The sequence below is a fragment of the Neophocaena asiaeorientalis genome, unplaced genomic scaffold (assembly GCF_003031525.2).
Source record: "Neophocaena asiaeorientalis asiaeorientalis breed wild unplaced genomic scaffold, Neophocaena_asiaeorientalis_V1.1 scaffold379, whole genome shotgun sequence".
NCBI lineage: Eukaryota > Metazoa > Chordata > Mammalia > Artiodactyla > Phocoenidae > Neophocaena > Neophocaena asiaeorientalis.
The window spans coordinates 403,187-425,166 of record NW_020172145.1 but is presented as its reverse complement, the minus strand read 5'-3'; the positions used below and the strand labels follow the sequence as shown (position 1 = coordinate 425,166).

Sequence of the window (21,980 nt, the reverse complement as noted above, 5' to 3'; positions counted from 1 at the left end):
TTTTAATATTGTATATGTTATAAATTACTCTTGTTATTGGTGAGGAAAAGTTGAAATGAATTATCAAGTAAAAATTGGAGGACTTCGCTGGTGGTCCGGTGGTTAAGACTCCGAGCTTCCACTTCAGGGTGCACGTGTTTGATCCCTGGTCGGGAACTAAGATCCCGCATGCCGTGAAGCCAATCAATCAGTCAATAAATAAAGGATTTCCTTTAAAACAATTGTGGGGATCAGAAACTTATTTCTGGAGGAGTTTAAGAAATTTTTAAGAAATAATTTAGAGAAGATATGGTAAATATAGAACTTCCCAAGACTGATGATAAAAAATACTGCCAAGCCTACAATACAAATTTTGGCTATCAGGTTTTTCTACTGGTAAAAAAAAAAGTATTTCTCTAACTTGAAAATCAGTTTTTAATATTCACTGGTATGTGTTTTATAATGTTAATAAAATACATAGAGCCATCAACCAAATGATCCATTTTTATTGATTTATTGTGTTCTTTTTTTTTTTAATACAGGGCATGAAGACTGTGTAAGAGGCTTGGCAATTTTGAGTGAAACAGAATTTCTCTCCTGTGCAAATGATGCTAGTATTAGAAGGTGGCAAATCACTGGCGAGTGTCTTGAAGTATTTTATGGTCATACAAATTATATTTATAGCATATCTGTCTTTCCAAATTGTAAAGGTAAGACTGTCTTATACTACATATTTTAAATTTTGTATTGAGCATTGTTCTATTCCATCTTGAGGTGGGGGGCGGAGGGCTAATGATTTAAATCAATTTACTAACTGTAACTTGAGTAATTTAGTAACTTTATTTCATAAGTATCTTTTTCCTAAAGGAGGAAACTGTATGATCATCTTTATATTAATTCAGACTTGATGGTGTGTTGTAAAAAGTTCTTGGGCGGGTTCCCTGGTGGCGCAGTGGTTGAGAGTCCGCCTGCCGATGCAGGGGACACGGGTTCATGCCCCGGTCCGGGAAGATCCCACATGCCACAGAGCGGCTTGGCCCGTGAGCCATGGCCGCTGAGCCTGCGCGTCCGGAGCCTGTGCTCCGCAACGGGAGAGGCCACAGCAGTGAGAGGCCCACGTACCGCAAAAAAAAAAAAAAAAAAAAAGTTCTTGGGCATCTGAGGAAAGACTTCTTATAATTTATTGGTATAAAGTATAGTGTGTAAGATGTTAAATATATAAAAATGTGATTCTTTGAAGTTGTATATTGTATAAGTGACAAATACATAAAATTTAAAGCTATAATTTATAAATACTTTGGGGTTTAAAAATCAGTATGCCTATTTAGAAAGGTGGTATATATAAATGTACTTAATTTTATATATTCAAACTAATTTTTCCTGTATTCATTAATTTTAGATTTTGTGACAACAGCAGAAGACAGATCTCTGAGAATCTGGAAACATGGGGAATGTGCTCAAACAATCCGACTTCCAGCTCAGTCTGTATGGTGCTGCTGTGTGCTAGACAATGGTGACATTGTGGTTGGTGCGAGGTACTCATGTTCTAGTCAGTCAATCAGTAATATGTGTCTAGGCCTTAGGTAGGTGTTAGAGTGCACAGAGATAAGCCATAGGAATTTCAGGTGAATTGGGGCGACCACAGGCACATTTGTGTTACTAAACAAAACAGTAGTAGGTATAACAGCTTTTGCACTAATGATACATGATATATTACAATAGTATTGCACCGTAAGTTCTGCAGTTGAAACATGAAATTAGAGAAGTTAGAGATTGGTGTGGGCAAACTTTCTGGAGAAGAAGAAATTTGAATTGGGTTTTGAAAGATAATGAAGGAAAATGGTGGAGGAACAATGCTGGGGAACAGTGGATGACAGGGGAAGATGATAGCATGGGGCTTTATTATGGAGAACCTGGAATGTCCAGCATTTGTTAGATTCAGTGCTTGGGGTTAAAGGGTTGTAGCTCTTGAGCAAGAAGTGCTGTGATTAAAGCAGAACTTATGAATTATTAAATACGTAGGTTAGATTTAACTAGTGGTGACAATGGGCAGGAAACCAAGTTGGTAAGCAATTGCAGTAGTAGGTGTAAAGTTATGAAATATTCACCCTGCAGTGCTAATGGATAAAAGACCGGAAAATGAGATAATGCAGAGGGAAAATGATCAGAAGGGGGCGTGTCAGAAAAGGATAGAGTTTCAAACTTTGGATGATTAGAAGTCCACATTAATAAAAATGGACAAGAGTGGGAATTGGTTTGGTGAAGAAGGTGATAACTTCCTGGGATCCAAGTGGTGATAAGCCACACTCATGCAGATTGGTCATGGGCATTTGGACTGGGTCCTAGTGTAGCAAGTGAGACTGAAGATCAAGATTGGCACAGAACTTCCAGAGTCAAGCAATAGGGCATCTTTCTCTGAGGGAAGCAACATAGAAGGGGAGGAGCAGAACTAAAGACTGAACTTGTGATACACTGTGGGTAGAAAAAGAGAAGCCAGTAGCCTAAACAAAAAGCAATCCAGATGTTGAAATTCAGAGACGGAAAAGAGATTTTGGAGGGAGACTGTGATCGGTGTCAATAAGTACATGAGGGGTTAAGGAATGGAAAGTTAGGAAAGCTTTTGGATTTGCTTTGAAAGATGTTAGCAGTGACTTTTTTGACATCACATTTTCATAGAAAATGATAGAAAAAGGTAAATGAGAGGAGACAGATAAAGAGATTTTTGAAGAAATGGATGAGGGAAAGGATTGTAGACTACTGTGGCACTGAAGGCAAGAGGAAAAAGGGCGACAGCCATAAGGGATACAGTGTCGAATAAAGCAGATGTATTTTACTCCTTGGCTGGGCCAGAGGTTGATTTGTTGGTTTAGTTATTTTCACCCTAAAGTCATTTAAAGTTGAAGAAAAATAAACCAAGGGGCAACACTGCTGTTAGTAGAAGGTTAAGTAAGAAAGATTTTCTGCAGAGGTGAGTAGGATTAGTACGGTTGAAAGTGGCTAACTTGTCTCCCTACCCCAAAATTTCACAAAGAGAAATTGTGGAAATGAAGTCATTTTTCTGAAAATAGAGCCTGGGACTGTCATCTAGTCCAGAGGTGAAGCTGTTTTTTTCTTGATTCGGGTTACATTGCTAGTTAATGGCATAGTAAGGACAGACTCCATGCGTTTCTAATGAACGGATATCAAGCATCTAGTATTTTCTAAGCCCTATCCTGGGTATTTGAGCCCTTTATAAGTTAAACAGTTTACTACCCTTCTTTATACCATAATACTTATGTGTGTAATATTCATTTTAAAAGTGTATGCTATGTCTGTAGATTTTTATGATGGTAACTATTTAATTTGGAATTGAAAATTGTGTTAAATATATATTTCTTTGTTCTTTGCCAGTAACTTTTTCCTTAAATAGTCTTTTTCCACCCTTTCCATTGCTTTAGAAAGTAATAGAGGGTAGTGTGCTGAAATCGGCATAGTTCTACACTCAGCAATAAATACATAGTAACATTTCTCGTATTCACAAATACAGATTATTTTTGCTTTGGATCATTGAAATGTGATAATGTTAACCTACTGTGGCAGTGACTTAAAATCACTTTCTGTTTCCTTATAGTGATGGTATTATTAGAGTGTTTACAGAATCAGAGGATCGGACAGCAAGTGCTGAAGAAATCAAGGCTTTTGAAAGAGAACTCTCTCAGGCAACCATTGATTCCAAAACTGGTGATTTAGGGGACATTAATGCTGAGCAGCTTCCTGGGAGGGAACATCTGAATGAACCTGGTAAATATTTCAATGTATCTAGTAGTAAAAAATGCTGCCTTGTTTGCCTTTTGGAATAATGAGTGACAAGAAAAAAAGATTGTTTTGTTAAGTCATTCAGTATTATTCTCATTGCCAGGTACTGATCTTTGAGACTTTTTATTATGCATAACCACAGTGAAAAATCATGTTCTTTTTGCCTCTGCCTCACAGTTTTAAAGACTTGGAGCTAAGTTCCCATAAACAGGAATCTTTTTCTTTAAATAAATCACCTAATACTTAGCTCATATATAGTAGGTGTTCGGAAATCACTCATTTAATACCTTTTGGTTGATTGGATTCTCTGAGAGGTTGTACAGACTAAAAATAAAAATGAGTTTAAATAAAGCAATGTCTGCTTAATGCGTTAGGGATCATTTGATTTTAAAATCAGAGGACAGTAGTTGTCTCAAATGAAATCTTAGGTTGGATATGTCCATGATCCCTTGGTCCGTGGATCCCTGGGGATTCTGTGATCCTTTCAGGATATCCATGTGGTCAAAGCTAGTTTTATAATACTAAGATGTTACTTGCCTTTTACACTGTGTTATCATCTACATTTATGGTATAAAAGCGGTGGTGGGTAAAACTGCTGGCTCCTTAGTACGTAGATGGAGGCAGTGGCACCAAACTATTCAGGTAGTCATGGTGTTCTTCACTGGTATGCAGTCGTCATTAAAAAAGAAAAAAATGCCATCTGCCCTTAGGAGTGTCCCTGATGAAGCAATAAAAATTAGTTTTGTTACATTTTGGCCCTTTAGTACGTGTCCTTTTTAACATTCTGGATGACAAAATGTAAAGTACACATACAGTTTACCGAAGTACCATGTGCCTCAGGGGTAAGTACTTCTGCAGTCATTTGAGTTGCAGGCTGAACTCCCTTTTTTCAGGGAATTCCATTTTTATTTCAAAGAACAACTACGGTTATTCAGGCTTAGGTATTTGGCAGATATTTTTTTGAAAATGAACAAAGCGAGAATGTCACTTTAAGGAAAACAACTGACAGCATTTGTTGCCAAAGATAAAATTCAGACTTCCAAATGAAAATTGAAATTTTGGAAAACTTGTGACATTAGTGGTAATATTAACAAATGCGATTTTTTTATATTGAATAATAAAATGTGTAATCATATGGAAGATCTGCATAGCTCAGTGAATCAGTATTTTCCAAATGACCAGTTCATGGTCTTACAAAATCATACATGGGTAAAAGAACTGTTCAAAGTATAAGATCAATAGATTTTAGTATAATAGAGCATGAAAAATTCATTGATACAGTTTCAGATTCTAAATTTGTAACCTTTAGGATCTACTACTTGTAGAATACCCACATTTTTCTGAAAAGGCTATTAAGCTAGTCCTCTGTTTTTCAACTGTATTATCCGTGTGATGCTGGATTTTCTTTGTATACATCAACCAAGCAACAGATTGCAACAGGTTAAATGCAGGGGCAGGTGTGATAATCCAGCTGTCTTCTATTAAGAGAGACAGTAAAGAGATTTACAAAAATGTACAACAATGCCAGACTTCTCACTAAATTTTTAAAACTGTACTTATTTTTCATTGAACTATTACTTATTCAATATGTAATGGATCTATTACTGTTTTCCATGAAGTAAATATACTTTCTGCTCTTCTCATTTTTAATTTCAAATTCAGTAAATCAACTGATATAACCTACATAAAAAAAAGCTGTTTGGGCTTCTGAATAACATTTCTGACTGTAAAGAAATACTGAAACCAAAAGTTGAACACCACTGTATTATTTCATGTTTTTAATATTCTTACAGTTCTTTGCAAAAATGTAATCTTTTTGTCTATATGTACACAGTCAATAAATATTTACTAGGTACCTACTGTCTGCTCTGCATTGGTCTAAGCTCTGGGGAATACAGATAACAAAAGGGACAGAAATCTCTGTTCTCACAAATTTATGTTGTACAGGAGGAGACAGATAATTTAAAAGTTAATAAGTAAATATACAAGTATGTCAGATAAGTACTATGGGAAAAGTAAAGCAGGCATTGAGTTTTAATGAAAAATAAAACAGGAGTTTGAAATTCAGTAGTCAGGAAATGTATAATACTTAGGATAGCACTGGTTGCTGTAACAGATAATTCCTAAAATGTCAGTGGGTTAACACAAGAGAAGGTTATTTGTTGCACATTTAAAGTTCAGTTGACAGCAGGGTATGCTGGAACATGTTCGTAGAGTAATTGTACTCCTCTAGGTCATTGAGGGACCCATGCTGAAATCACCATCTTCATCATGTGCTTGCAAGGTCTCCCTGAATTATAGATATTCAGCCACCAGACAGCATAAGAGGGGAGGGTAGAAGATGATGAACTAGGCCTAGAACTGGCATTTATCACACCCACCCAGATTCCACTGACCATTACTCAGTGTGTAATCTAGGGACTACAAAATGTAAGGGGGCAGAATAAGGTAGTCTTCGACTAGACAGCTACAGCTCTACCCATTGGAATAGGAGCAGGAATCTCTGGAGGACAGCTAGCAGTCTCTGCCACTGAAGGCCTTGCTGAGAATGTGGCTTTCAGGTAAAGTCCTTAAGGAGACAAGGGGGCAAATCTTGCTAACATGTATGTGGAGAATGTCATAGGCAGAATAAACAGCCAGTGTTATAGACTCTAGGGGGCTCCAGGGCCTATAGTAGGAGGCCATTGAATCAGTGCAACGGAGAAATAATGGTGGCTTGTACCAACGGGTAGCAATGGAGATGGTGAGAAGAGGTAGTCTTTCAGCTATATTTTAAAGATAGAGTTGATGGAATTTGCTGAAGGATTAGAATTGAGAGAAAGGAATCACACTCTTCTATTCTTTTTGGCCTGATCAGCTAGAAGAATGGAGAATCATTTACTGAAATGAAGTATTGTCAGAAGATACTTGTTAATAAAATTTGTTTTATTTTCGATCAGCCAGCTACTTTTTAGTAGAATCACATGTTTTTAACCATCCTTTACTTAATAGAGTTTTTTTTAATTAATTAATTTATTTATTTATTTTTGGCTGCATCGGGTCTTCATTGCTGCGCACGGGCTTTCTCTAGTTGCGGCGAGAGGGGGCTACTCTTCATTGCAGTGCGTGGGCTTCTCACTTCTCATTGCGGTGGCTTCTCTTGTTGCGGAGCACGGGCTCTAGGCGTGCGGGCTTCAGTAGTTGTGGCACGTGGGCTCAGTAGTTGTGGCTCGCGGGCTTTAGAGTGCAGGCTCAGTAGTTGTGGCACACGGGCTTAGTTGCTCCGCGGCATGTGGGATCTTCCTGGACCAGGGCTCGAACCCGTGTCCCCCGCATCGGCAGGCGGGCGGATTCTTAACCACTGTGCCACCAGGGAAGTCGCAGTAGAGTTTCTTTTAAACCATTATTTTCTTTTTGGCCAGTTTCCAGTAGAATTACATTTTAAAATATTTTGTTTCATAAAATTTTCTATTAAACCAAAATACATATTTTCTTTTATATATAAACTTTAATGTTAAAACTTTTCTATCTAATGTTTGTAAAATTTACTCTGCCATTCTCTCTTTGATTCTTAAAATTTTTATTTTAAGGTACTAGAGAAGGACAGACTCGCCTAATCAGAGATGGGGAGAAAGTCGAAGCCTATCAGTGGAGTGTTAGTGAAGGGAGGTGGATAAAAATTGGTGATGTTGTTGGCTCATCTGGTGCTAATCAGCAAACATCTGGAAAAGTTTTATATGAAGGGAAAGTATGTCGACTTCTTTCTAATTGCTATTATCTTAAAGCATTAGACAAATTAAAAGTTTTCGTTTCCCTTTCCCCATGCTAATAAAATTTTCTTTGGTGTTTTGACATTTAAAAATAGATTTCAGTGGGGAGATTCTTAGTCTTGAAGTAGATTTTTTTTTTTTTAAATATCTTTGCATGTAGAGAGAGCTGCATTTGTGATGGACACTGCCATTATTTGCCTTTTGGTAGTTACATAGATAAGCTGTTCCCAACCATTTTGGATTAGGCGCTTCTGTGTCACCTTTCATCTAATGCTTTGTGCCTAGTTATATTTAACTTGACAGGCCATGAGGGACCCTGCAGGGCTGTGCTTATAATGCCAGCATGTTTTCATGAGTAGGGTAAGGTAACAGCTAATACTTTTGGCCTTGAGATCAACTAATTGGAAACCATCCTTTGGTCTTACAATTAATATGTAGTAATAATCCATCCCCCACATCTACCTGCCAGTGAACTACTATTCTTGCACCACATGCATATGGTTGCTATTAAACATTATTTGCCAAGTGGAAGATTTTAAAATTGTGCTTTGGAGAAAGTTTAGCACTATAATTATTAACATAAATCCTTGTTATGTATGTCATTAATTTATGTGAACAGATAGTAATCACTTATCTCCTTTTTATATTCCTATTAAAGGAGTTTGATTATGTTTTCTCAATTGATGTCAACGAAGGTGGACCATCATATAAACTGCCATATAACATCACTGACGATCCCTGGTTAACTGCATACAACTTCTTGCAGAAGAATGATTTGAATCCTATGTTTTTGGATCAGGTGGCTAAATTTATTATTGATAACACAAAAGGTCAAATGTTGGGACTTGGGAATCCCAGTTTTTCAGATCCGTTTACAGGTAAGTTAGGGTTTGTATTAAGTCTTATATACTTCCACCAATGTTGATTATTTTTTTTATTTGTTGTGTTTAAACACCTATTATGACTAGCTGTTTAAATAAAAACCAAGATCTACAGCAGGATTTTGCCGCAGATATATATTTTTGAGGCTCAAATTATATAGTAATTTTGTATTTATGGAAACAATTGTAAGTCATTCTCTTTCAAAAATACAGCCACACTGTAAACTAAATAAAATTAAACTGAAACTAATTCAGTCATTTGAAATGAAAAGAAACCTGTAAGTTCCTTCATGTTATTGCTTCTTTTTAAAATATATATTTTGGTGAAATTTAGTAAATAGAAATTCTGTTTTCACATGAGGCTAAACTAGTTAGTTATGCATCAAATCTAGAACTGAACTATGGGTAGTTTTAGTTTACATGTTATTTGTATTCCACATGTTCATTTTTTTTTTTTTTTTTTTTGCGGTACGCGGGCCTCCAGCTGTTGTGGCCTCTCCCGTTGCGGAGCACAGGCTCCGGACGTGCAGGCTCAGCGGCCATGGCTCATGGGCCCAGCCGCTCCGCGGCATGTGGGATCCTCCCGGACTGGGGCACGAACCCGCGTCCCCTGCATCGGCAGGCGGACTCTCAACCACTGCGCCACCAGGGAAGCCCTCCTCATGTTCATTTTAAGTCAGTTGTTTATAACATAGTATACAGCATCTAAAATGTTATTAATGGGATTAGGTTCTCATGCGAGTAGTATTATAATCCCAGTAGTATTAGTTTGAGTCTGGGATCCTTGGAAATAGAGTTTAATTCTAGAAGTATTAGCCTGAGCTCTGGGCCCTGGGAACTGAGGCCATGATATGGGATAGATATAGAGCGGCCCTATATCTGTCTTTTCTTAGATATAGGGCTAGCTCTAAATAAAAATTTGAAACTGACACTTTATTGTTAATGGGTTCCTATTATTTCTGACTCTATCTTTCATGTGCTAGTGCTCTTTCTCGTATTGCAAGGATCCCATATCCTCTTCCTGTCTCAGGTCTTTTTTTTTTCTTCTTCCCTCACAGATGCTTCATGCTCCTAAATTATCTCCTCTCCTTCTAGTTCAAAATTCCATTGTTTGTTCACATAATAAAGTTAATCTCACCTGCATGTTGACTTAAACAGAATATCAGACTGATTCACTATGAACTATAAATGATAGGACCCTCCCAGCAGATGCACTTGACAGAACAAGAAAAAAAAAATGTTTATTACCTGTATATTTCTGTTGGTTGGAATATCAGTCTACAGTACAAAAGAGTACTGTATTTTATAAGCTATCTTGTGGGATGGAGGACCGATATTAAAGCAGCTGGCTCTGTCTGGAAATCTAACAACAATTTGGCTTTTTTGCTCCTCTGAAACTCTGTCAGCATCCTTAGATATATCTTTTTGTAGACGCCTCTGATTATTTCCTTAGAGATACTAACAAAACGTACTCACACACACCACACATTTGTAATTGTATAAATGGGAAGTCTGTTTCCTTTGAACCACTCATCCCCTTTGTAATTTTCTCCAGTAGGTTGTAAGCTTCAGTGGATACAAGCAATCTTGTTCCCTGCTAGATCTCAGCACTGAATGCACTGTTTGACACATGAATTAATGAACCCAGGGGTTCTCTAAAAGATTCACAGTTGGTGCCTGTGGTTTGATAGCAACAACAGCAGCAGGAATTCTAGTGAATTCGTATAGGAACAGGAACTGATTGTATGTGTATATTATTTAGGTCAGAGACCAACTGCAATTTATCTTTTTATATTTGAATTCCTAGTTATTTTAATATTTAAGTGCAGAAGCTAAGATATAATAAAGGATTAAAGTTAACAAAAATAAAACTTGGAGAATCACTGAAATTCTAGTTTCTTACTAACCTTTCCAACTATAAGACTTCTGACTGTAACTCCTCTTATTCTGTCATGGGACAGCCTTGCTCTTTTATTTCTCCCCAAATTTAGAATCTTCTGATGTAAGCAATGTGCCATTTATGAAATGCAGGATTCTGGCATACTTGAGACTTTTCTTTGTTTGCATGCACAGGTGGTGGTCGGTATGTTCCAGGCTCTTCATCAGGATCTTCTAACACACTGCCTGCAGCAGATCCTTTTACAGGTGGGAAGCAGTTTTGATCAATATGTCTTTCTTCACTAAATGTATAACATTTTGTATTATATAGCTTTACATTTTGAAGATATTATCCAGTAACTGATAATTCCCTTATTATCTGTGTTTCCAATCTTGATGGATCTCCTTTTCTTTAACTTCTAATTTTTTCTTTTTCCTCGAGTACTTTTATAGCTTTCCTCATGACTTTTAATAACATATTATTAAAATTCATCATTTTCTCCAGTGGTCCTTCCTGGAAGGAGAGCAGAGTCATTAAGTTCATAGATTTTAGAGTCAGACAGACCTTGGTTCAAAATCTGGCTCTACCACTTACTTGCTATGAGAAGTTGGCAAGTTACTTAACCTGTCTGAGCCTATTTTTTTTATCTGTGAAATTAGATAATAGGGGAATCCACCAACCAAGACACAGCATGAGTGCTATCACTGGCGAGATGCTACTGATCACGAGCAGAGAAGGAGCCATGTGAGTCCCTGAGATTGGATGGAGCAGTGCAGTCAAGAAGTTTGCCCAGGCATAATTTGCCTTTAGCATGGAAGGAGACAATCCACCCAGCTACCCAGGATTAGTCTTCCTAATCTAAGTTATTAATGGCCTTCATGAAGCCCTGGAGGTGTTGGTGTCTCTTCAAAGTGACTTTATTTACCAAAGGTATGCATGCCTCAGCATCAACACTACTGGAAAAAAATTGGACTTTAATACAACTGAAGAAATCTCTGTTTTCAGAATAGCATTTGATGTATTTTATGATGCTGTTGTTGGATCTTCAGCCAGAGTTCCTGGACAATATACCAAATTTGGGAAGAAATTCGTAGTATTTATGGTATCTATTGGCCTTGCAGACTTAGTACTGTGAGCTCTAAAAGTGACCGTGTAGTCCTTTCTAAACCATAGATGGGACCAACACACAACCGTGGGTCAGTATCACGAAGTTGTGAACTGCTCTCAGTGAGCTTCCCTTCTCCTGAGAATGCATTGGTGGCCCAGATGCAAATAAATAGCTGTACCCTGTGCAGTGTACCAGTGTACTACAGAAGCCAACTATCAAGCTAAATGTTGGGATAGCGTGATGGCTATTAAGGAAGTCTTTGGTGACCCTGAAAAGGCAGTAAGGATCTGAAGAGTAGGTAAGATGATAACTTTCTCTATCAGCATATTCAGGCACAGTGATGCTCTGAAACTTAGAACAACAGAGTTCCTGAATCTCATTAGCAGCTTTTTTTTGGAACAGAAAGAATATACCAAGCTTCAAACGGTACCAGCAAAATCAAGAGAACAACTGGGGCCATCGTAACTGGAGCACAGTGTCAGTAACTCAGAAGATGCACTGATTATGGAGATATGCAAGATAGCATACTAAAAGTCCAAGAGAATTATGGAATTAATAGGTTAACTGAACCACACTGTTATAAAAGATAGGTAAAAACGTTTGCCGTATTGAGATATTATAAAAATTAAGTGGTATAGTACATATAAAGTGTTTAGCAAAATGCCTGGAATATATTTAAGCCCTCAATATATGTTAGCTATTACTATTGTTGATGTTGTTCCTCCAGTTTTACCAACAGCACTGGGGCCAAAACATTACCCATCTTGCTTCTCACTTAAGGTCAATCTTAATTCTTTTTCCTTTTCCTCATTTATATGATTCTCAAACATTTAATGTCAGTTAGAATCATATGAGATGCTTGTTTAAGTTAGTTATTGCAAGGTCCCACCCAGAGATTCTGATACACTAGATTAGTGAGGAGGTTAAAAATACTCAGAGTCGGATCCCTTCCCCAGGAATTCTGATTATATGGTCTCGGATGTGGTTTGCTGTTTAGGTAGTTTTAAAGGCTCCCTATTGGTTTCTAAAGTGAAGCTAATTTGGAGAACTACTAGGCTTTTACGGGCAGGCCCTGGGAGTCTGCATATTGAACCAGTGACTCTCATTCAGGTGGTCAGAGAACCACATTTGGAACAGTGTAGGACTACTTTCTGCCTCATAATAATGCCTTGGGCAAATTATTCAGCCTTCCTCTTCTGAAATATTATATAATAATGATCTCTAATTAATATTTAAATGATTCATGCATATAAGATGCTTAGCATGCTAGCCAGCATATGGTAAAAACTCAGCAAATCCACTTATTCTGTGTTCTTCATTATTTCAATGAATCCTGTTCACATCTGCAGTTTTGTTTTTTAGTTTTGTTTGCTTTTTCTGTATCTGTTGCACTGGTTATACCAACTCCTGAATATTAAGCTTAGAGGGGCTAGAACAATAGCTCATCTTTCTTCTTCCCACAAAGGCTGATCCAGGACTCCGAACATCTCCAAATCCTGCTGATTCTCTCTCTGCACTTGTTTTTCCTGTTTCTTTCTTTCTTTCCATTTTCAATAAAGCAGCTACAAGTATTCTCAGATTTGAGACTGGGCTATTATCATAGCATCCCTAACTCTTACCTAGTTTCTTTTCTATTTGTCTTATGTGCCAACTAATCCCGTCTCCATTTCAATAAAATAGTGTTCACATTTCATTATGGAAACTTTTGACTTTCTTTCTCTCCAATCTATTAATGCTTTTATAATTCATTAAACTTCTATAATTATAGTATATAAGGCATGTAATATTTATTTTATAACTTGAGAATTACTTTTCTGGCTAATTTTATTGAGATCTAACTGCATGCCAGATACTGTTCTAAGCGTTTTGCTGTATTAAATTTACAGCTGTTTTATTAAGATGTCATTCTGAAGTGTGACTAATGAAAATAAGTCATTCTGTGTAAAGAAGGAGCAGTTTGAACTTTATCATTTGCTGTTACCTATGCTTACTAGGAGTATTATTGCATTTTAGGTGGTGGTCGGTATGTACCCGGGTCTGCAAGTATGGGAACTACTATGGCTGGAGTTGATCCATTTACAGGTACACATTTTTCATTTCCTCTTTTTTTTTATGTAATGAAAGGTTAAGGAAATTGGCATCTTCTTCTTGCTGGAAAACTTTTTATACAGTAAATCAAGACCAAACTTTTGACCTGGCTTTTAGAGCGTTCTCAGAATTGTGTCATTACTGCACATTAGAATCATCTGGGGAGCTTAGAAAAACTACTTCAACCTCATCCCCAGCGATGCTCACTTGATCTGATGTTGCTCTGGGTTGGGATCTTAGCAAGAGTAGTTTTATAATTTTCTCATGTGCAGCCAGGATTGAAAACTGCTGTTCTACTGTGTTAAGGCTGGTTTCCTCACTATCCTTACAAAATCTGAGTTATTCCCATCTCTTCCACTTCATTCTTACATACTTAATGTGTTTAGAATACATTTACACATTGAGAGGACTCAGGAAAGAATTTGCTTTTACGATTTAGGTCTGGAATATTTGGCTTTTCCCTGAGCAACTAACTTCTTAGTATCCAGCCTAAACCCTGACACATCTTACTTGTTTAGCATTGTTGAATATATGCAGGCATACTTTTTTACTCTGTATAGGCTGCCATAAAACGCAGAACTGAACTTGTGGTTCACCTCTTGTAAGCTTGACAGATCTCTTGGCATATATATTTCCCTATTATTTTATACAAGAGAATATGTGTGACATATATGTTATTGAGCATAATAAAATATTAATAAACCCACCACTCTACTTGAGAACTAAGTTGGTATATGATTTTTTAAGCTATTTTTTCATTGTGAAAGTAACATTGGTTGGCAGTATTGAAGTTTAATGTAGTAAATAATTAAGATTAAGGACTCTGGAGTGAGAATGCTTAGACTCAAATCTCAGTTCCACTACTTTTTATGTGTTTTACCTTGAGCAAGTCATTCTGTTTCTGTGCCTCTCTTTTTCTCATTTGTACAGTTATATCTACTTCCTAGAAATAAGAGTTTAAAATTACGAAATATATGTAAATCATTTTATACGGAATAAATTCTTAGTAATGTTATACCTGTTGTATTACAAAAGAGTCTTAAAGTTAACAGTGCTTCCTCTCATTTTTAAGAAATTAAAGTTTTTAACAGTTTGTGTATGTAATGGACCTTTGTATACCTTATCTAAGCCACTGTCATCTCTCACCTAGACCGATGAAATAATGGCCTCCAAATTGGTCTCTCAGTCGTCCTCTGTTTATGCCCCTCCCTTGATTAAAACCCTGTAATAGCTTCCCATTGACTGTTTTCTCTTGCCTTGTATCACATTCCTCTCTGCCTTTTTTCTTCCATACTGGCCTGCATCAGTGTCTTGAGCATGGCATGCAGTTTTCTACCTCAGGAGTTTGGTACTGCTGTTCTCTTTGGGAATACTTGTGCCCTCTACTTTGCTATTTTGACCAGTAATTATTGTTTGGCTTTTTCCCTCCTTTTTCTTTAATTTTGCAGTATAGTATTTATTAAATGAATTCAGTGAAACTTCCTGGATATGCACATATACCTCTTGCTAGATCCTCTAGTCTATCATAAGCTCTCAATGCATCCTATACGTTTCCTTCAGAGAACTTTTCATTGTATTTAATTGTTTGGATGATAATTTGATTTGATTTGATAATTCTCCTTACCACAACTAGACTCTAACAACCAGGAGTACAGGCAGTGTCTTTGATCATGTCAATAAATATTTTATGCTTTGTAAGCAATCAGAATTAATTTTGTGCACTTACCTCATTCTTCATTTATCTACCTTCCCCCTTTCTATTCCTAATATACGCAGAAGATTAAAATGTTTTATTCATATTTTTGCAAAATACCTTCATTTTACGTCAGAACAAAAATGTTGTATAAATTAAGATTTGAAATGAATGTAAGACATAAATGAGATTTAAATTATGCTTTAGTTGAAGTAGCTGTATACACTGAGTATTGTTGAATTTTCATCTTGTGGCAGTTTTTTGTTCATCATCAGATACTGAGTTAGTGTTACTATAATGGGGACTCAAGAAGTTAATACATATGCCCTTCAGGAGCTTACAACTTGGGAGGGATTTATAAAAATGATGTAGAAAATGATTGGAGAAAATGACAGTGCCTACTACATGACTTGGAATGAGAAAAGAGAGATTAGTATGCCTGGAGAAGAAGGAAATGGAAAGTTTCATAATTGCTTTGTGTTCTTTGATCTTTTAAAAACTTTCAGTTTAGATTGAATCTTAAAAATATGAGAGATGTAGAAAATATGAAATGGAAAGGCTTTGTTTTACAATGAAGCTCCCATTCCAAAAACTAAAATTTATTATATTAACAAATATATACAGTATATAAAATCTTACGGATTTATTTTCTTTTTTTCTGAAGTTGGTTGTTATTTTATTGCATGCACTGAATAGTTATGTATCTCAGTAATTTTGAAAACAAAAATCAGTTAGAAAAATCTTGCTCTTGACCACTCTGAATGATTTTCACTTTCTTCTATCCTGTAAATAGGGAACAGTGCCTACCAATCAGCTGCATCTAAGACAGTGAATATTTATTTTCCTAAAAAAGAGGCTGTCACTTTTGATCAAGCAAACCCTACACAAATATTAGGTAAGTGTATTTTAATTAAGTAGTTTTCTCACATGTCCACAGACTCCTTGAGTTGCTCTCAGGCTGTTTCTGTCCTAAGCATGTGCTGGGAACCAGGTGCTTACATGACAGAGACTTGTATTTCGGTATTACACAACTGAGTCAACTAAAAATACACGATCTGATAATGGACATTAATACTTTATAAGAAACCTTACACAAATATAAGTAAATGCTTTTTGATGACTTTAATGAGAAAAAAAAATTAAAGGGGAAAAATATCAGTCACATTCCCTAAGCTCTTAACTGATTTCAGAAAAAAAATAATGAAAACGAATGAGTAAAGCATTTAAAAAACAAAGATCTTGTCTGTAAAAATGAAACTGCTCAGTTGGCTTTCATTGCTTTTTCTGTTAATGTTTTCCTCAAAACAAAATGACTAGGTTTTGTTTTGTTTTTTGTTTGTTTATTTTTGACTGAGAGTATTACTAGCTCTGTTTTCCTCAAAGATTATGGTGAGAGTCTATTGAGATAAGATTACATACATACCTGAATATATGACAGGGGTCTTATTGTTTTGGGGAGGTTTGTTTTGTTTCTCATCATCCTTCATACTATCTTTATAAAAATCATTCATAGGTCTTTTCTTAATTGCTTTATTTTTGAACAATAAAGAAGTGTATACACACTTTTAGACAACTTGACATTTTTAAACTCTTGTACAAATATAAAAGATCTCTTTTTGCATTCCCTTAATAAACTGTTTTAATATTCTGTTAGTGTTAAGCAATTTTTAATGCCGAAGAATAATGAAATAGATCCAAGTTTCCAGTTATGATAGATAAAAATTTGTAAATTTGGACATTGTATCTTCTTAAACCTTTTGTGATGGAAATTTGGCCTTTTTTATTCTTTGAGATGAAAATTTTTGAGGAAATAGCGTTAGATGACTCAAAGTAACATTAATGATGACAAAGATGCTGATATTGAAGATGCATGTGAAGAGTTTGAAAGAAATAGTTTCATGAAATGTCAATATTATGGGAAGCAAATTAAATGTTTTTTTTAAAATGTGATGTCAAATGTACAGATGAAACTAAGTCAATAAATTAAATATAAATACACATTTAGCTTTTTGAGTATTTCATTGGCAGTCATAGAAGTTGCCATAAGTTGCCTAAAAGTTGTTATAAATTTTCTCTCTGAGAAAGTAGGGGATTGACTTATATATGACATAATACTACTTTGAAAAGCATTCAAAATGATAACAAATATGGTATACTTAAAAACTTATTCAAAGCAAAAAGCTTTAGAAGATCTTAGAAGACAACAGGTAAAATAAAAATCATCACAGTAATCTTTCTTTTTCTATACTGTACTCAGCTTAAAATTACTCCCAGGCCTTATTCTTGTTTTATGGTCTTTGATAATTGCTGTGAAAAGTCTTACCTCCCCATGGTGTGTGGTAGAGTACTCTTATTGAAAATGTTGGCATTTATGTGATATATCTGCCTAATTACAGTTAGAGAAAATTGAAGGTTTGGATTTGGGTTCTAGGTAAACTGAAGGAACTTAATGGAACTGCATCGGAGGAGAAGAAGTTAACTGAGGATGACTTGGTACTTCTTGAAAAGATACTGTCTCTAATATGTAATAATTCTTCAGAAAAACCCACAGCCCAACAACTTCAGATTTTATGGAAAGCTGTTAACTGGCCTGAAGGTACAGAAACACTCTTTAAAATGTAACTAGAAAGCAGAAAGTATATCTTTTAATTTCATACTACTGATGTTTCTAGATTAAATAAAAGTTGACATGTTAGTTGAAATTCGCATTGGGAAAAACTTCACAAAAAGGATTCACTATACCACTGTAACTCATAGTCTTGCTTTGGTCACATACCTTAAGAGAATCTGAAGGTAATGTAATGATCCCATACATGGACCATTTTGTATACTCTTTCAGAGCGTTTGTGGGTTCCCTGCAAGCCATCCACGAAACTATCTGACCTGTTAAACGTAGGCTACAAACATTTGCTATAAGTATGTTTTCTTTTATTTAGTTAATTAACTCTTTTTTATTCTAAAAGTGTCCTCTTCCCCATTATTTTTTCATGTAATTGATTTATTGGAGAAAAAAATCATTTTTCCTGCAAAATGTCCTATATTTTGAATTTGGCTGATCACTTAATGTGTTCCTCTATCTCTGCTTTTCCTGCTAGACATAATAAGATTCTGGTTCAGTAGTTTTTTTCAGGTGAATATCCTTTATAAATGATGTTGCATACTACCTTTATATCACAGGGCCCATAATTTCTGCTTTCCTCACTTTTAACGATGTTAAGATTGTTCAGCGCCTTCATTTACATGGTGTCTACCCAGTCCCTTAAATATAAATCCTTCCACCAATGTGTATAATAAGCATCCTATTGGCATTTGTGAACTGGAGTTCTCCTATAAAGAACTTTCCCTCAATTCTTTGGTCTTGTTTTAGAATTTTTTAAAAGCAAGGTCCCAATCCTATTCTTTGCACAAAGATTTATTGAATACTCACTGTATGTCAAGCTATTTTAATAACCCAGGAGACTTACCATATTTTTAAAGTAATGTGATCTTGTAGCAGTAAATACAGTTTCTATAAATATGAAAAATCAGTTAACACAAGTTTCAGAAGTACACACATTTTGTAAAGCAGGCGTATGATTTTTAATGTTTAAAACGTTTTTTTAACATTAATGAATTTTTCTTTTCAATAGATATTGTCTTTCCTGCACTTGATATTCTTCGGTTATCAATTAAACATCCCAGTGTGAATGAGAACTTCTGCAATGAAAAAGAAGGAGCTCGGTTCAGCAGCCATCTCATCAGTCTTCTGAACCCTAAAGGAAAGCCAGCAAACCAGCTGCTTGCTCTCAGGACTTTTTGCAATTGTTTTGTTGGCCAGGCAGGACAAAAGCTCATGATGTCCCAGAGGGAATCACTACTGTCCCATGCAATAGAACTGAAATCAGGGAGCAATAAGAACATTCACATTGCTCTGGCTACATTAACCCTGAACTATTCTGTTTGTTTTCATAAAGACCATAACATTGAAGGGAAAGCTCAGTGCTTGTCAGTAATTAGCACAGTCTTGGAAGTTGTACAAGACCTGGAAGCCACTTTTAGACTTCTTGTGGCTCTTGGGACACTTATCAGTGATGATTCAAACGCTGTACAATTAGCCAAATCTTTAGGCGTTGATTCTCAAATAAAAAAGTATGCCTCGGTATCAGAACCAGCTAAAGTAAGTGAATGCTGTAGACTTATCCTAAATTTACTGTAACAGTGGGCTTGGGGACTGAGATTTTAAATTGATAAGTTTTTTTTTTTTTTCTCACATTTCACACGTCTGATTACAGATGATGAAAAGAATGCTGTGGATTAAGTAAAATCTTGTAAAGTGGGGACGGGGGAGGGGAAACAAAGGAGAAATAAAATTTTTGCACTGGTGAACTGTGAAATTTTCCTGGGTAATGGGGATAGGTTTTTTAATAGTTCAGATATAAATTAAGAATGAGCTATGACCAACAGCAACACAACTACAGTGGTGTAGTTCCCTTACCTTAGCCAACTAGGAGAAGACAAGGGCTTTTATTTATGTAATCTGCTTTACTACTTATATACCCCAGACTGTTACTTGGTGGTGGTTGTCTTTTATTTAATTTCTGCTCTACTCATTTTCATTGCTGGATTCTTTCAACAGCACTGATTGATTTCAAGGTTTTGTTTTAGGACAGCTACTTTAGAATTTTTAAAATTAAGTTTGTTATAAATTATTCCATATATTGAAAAGATATAAAATAATTTCTTCATTTAAGTCCTTTGTATATAGAAAGTTTGTTTGATGGCTTATTTTTAGTTGGAGTAAAAGCAAATTACTAAGCTGTGTTACGTGTATCAGTTCAGACAGATGAAGCCCCAAATTGACTACAGGCTTATGGTCCAGTTTCTTTTCCCCTTCACTATTTGACGTAACTTCATTATTCATTCCAATTTCGATATCTGATTGTCTATTTTTGGTCATTTCCATTATATCAAAGGGAATTTGGAATGTGTTGAATATTATCAGGCAATTGAGCAAGCAAGAATACATCAAACTGTTATTTGCAAGTCCAGAGACTGTCATGGGAAATTAGTGTTTTTGAGCCTCTAACATGGTCCCGGTATAGTGCTAAACACTTGGATATTTAATTCCCAAATCCTGTTAAATGTAGGGTGATGTTATATTATCTCTATTTTCAGAAGTAAAGATAGTGGGATGAATCATGATGGAAAAAAGGAAAAGTACAAACCATGCCATACTTCCTAGAGAGGGAGGGATCACAAATTTGTCTATGAACATCCTAGCAACTAACACCAAGAAGGAACCAACCCATTAATTATATAATTTGTTGTGTCTAAGAGAACCTTAATTTCTTAAGAGACGTGTAACTATTCTTAATCTAAAATAGTGAGCATCATTCCCAACATTTATGATATTTAGAACCATGAATTTCCTGGCTTAATGCCAAATTGCAGTCTAAGAAGAACAGTCCCTCCCCAATAAGAGAGGAATGGTTTGATTGTCTAGATTAGTCCAAGGAAAAACTCTCGGAATATCAAAAGAGAATGGGTAAAATGTAAATTGAGGGGATATGTATTTTGCTAAGTATTAAATTGCAATTTTCTGGTGTGTACCCAGACGTTAAATATTGTTTGCTGGTTCCATTAGTTACCCGTGCTTTGCTTTTTGTTGAATTGGGATTTAGGGGGTTAAGTCAAAGTTAAATGACTGCATTAAGAGTGTAACTGGGTCAGCCTGGTTCAGTGCTTACAATACAGGGCTTTCTTTTTAACATGTCATGTTTAGCATGCAATTGTAAGTACAATTTATCTGCAATAGTTTGAAATACTAGGTACCTTTGAATAATGGTAGGATGTAAAGTCTTCGTTAAGAATAGGAGTTTACTCTTCAAAACGTAAGGGGTGGCAAATGGTAAACACTGTTTGCTTCCCATTAGTGTGCAAGTGTTTTTATAACCACTTTTATTATACTGTTATGTTTATTAAAGAAGAATTACAAAATACAGTTTAGCAAAAAGGAAAAAAAATCCCACTTGAAAGATAAGTGATAAGTGGTGATCTAATTGTTTTAAAGATTTTTTTAAGTTACTTTTTTCCATGATTCCCTTATTATTTTTTTCTGAATAGAAAAATGCACATTCATTGAATAAAACACACACACATTAAATTAAAATTGCCTATAATTCCACTACCCAGAGAGAATCATTCTTGACATCTTGTGCCATATCAATTGGTATGTAGACATGTTTTATTTTTTAAAAAAAGGATTGTATGATACACATTGTTCAATAACCTGATTTTTAAACTTGACATATAGTACACATATTTCCACCTTAATAAATATGTTACATCGATGTGCCCATTTCCTATTATCTGACATTGTTTCCTATTTCAGCTATCAAGCAATGCTATGGCAAATCTCACAAGTTTCTTACTAATTCCTTCGGATACATTTTATACTTGGAATTGGTGGGTCAAGTTAATGCACATTTTTAAACTTTGATAAATGGTGCCAAATCACCTCCAGTGGTAAAAGTCTTGGAGTTAATGTCCTTCATATTGCATTAGAAACAGTTGCCTGCAAAAGAGCTAAGTTATCATTGTCTCTCATTCATTAACTATTGTAGTCCCCCTCTGGCATTACATTTTTAAAAATGAGCATTTTAGGGAATTCCCTGGCTGTCCAGTGGTTAGCATTCCACGCTTCCACTGCAGGGGGGCAGGGTTCGATCCCTGGTTGGAGAACTAAGATCCCCCATGCCACACGGTGTGGCCAGTAAATAAATAAAATGAGCATGTTATGATTTTTTTTCATGACTAGCTGAATTTACAA

At 35.7% G+C, this 21,980-nt stretch overlaps 1 protein-coding gene across 1 annotated transcript in view; it reads left to right on the top strand.

The window, feature by feature from the left end:
- PLAA (phospholipase A2 activating protein) overlaps positions 1 to 21,501 on the top strand; it is a 38,805-nt gene extending 17,304 nt beyond the window's left edge. Inside the window, exons 5-14 of the mRNA XM_024754612.1 lie at positions 522 to 689; positions 1,379 to 1,514; positions 3,590 to 3,759; positions 7,344 to 7,501; positions 8,182 to 8,401; positions 10,478 to 10,549; positions 13,405 to 13,473; positions 15,966 to 16,067; positions 17,604 to 17,768; positions 18,802 to 21,501. Of these exons, the coding sequence (XP_024610380.1) occupies positions 522 to 689; positions 1,379 to 1,514; positions 3,590 to 3,759; positions 7,344 to 7,501; positions 8,182 to 8,401; positions 10,478 to 10,549; positions 13,405 to 13,473; positions 15,966 to 16,067; positions 17,604 to 17,768; positions 18,802 to 19,367 (1,826 nt within the window). The 3' untranslated portion in view covers positions 19,368 to 21,501. The remainder of the gene's footprint in view (positions 1 to 521; positions 690 to 1,378; positions 1,515 to 3,589; positions 3,760 to 7,343; positions 7,502 to 8,181; positions 8,402 to 10,477; positions 10,550 to 13,404; positions 13,474 to 15,965; positions 16,068 to 17,603; positions 17,769 to 18,801) is intronic.
- The last annotated feature ends 479 nt before the right edge of the window (positions 21,502 to 21,980 follow it).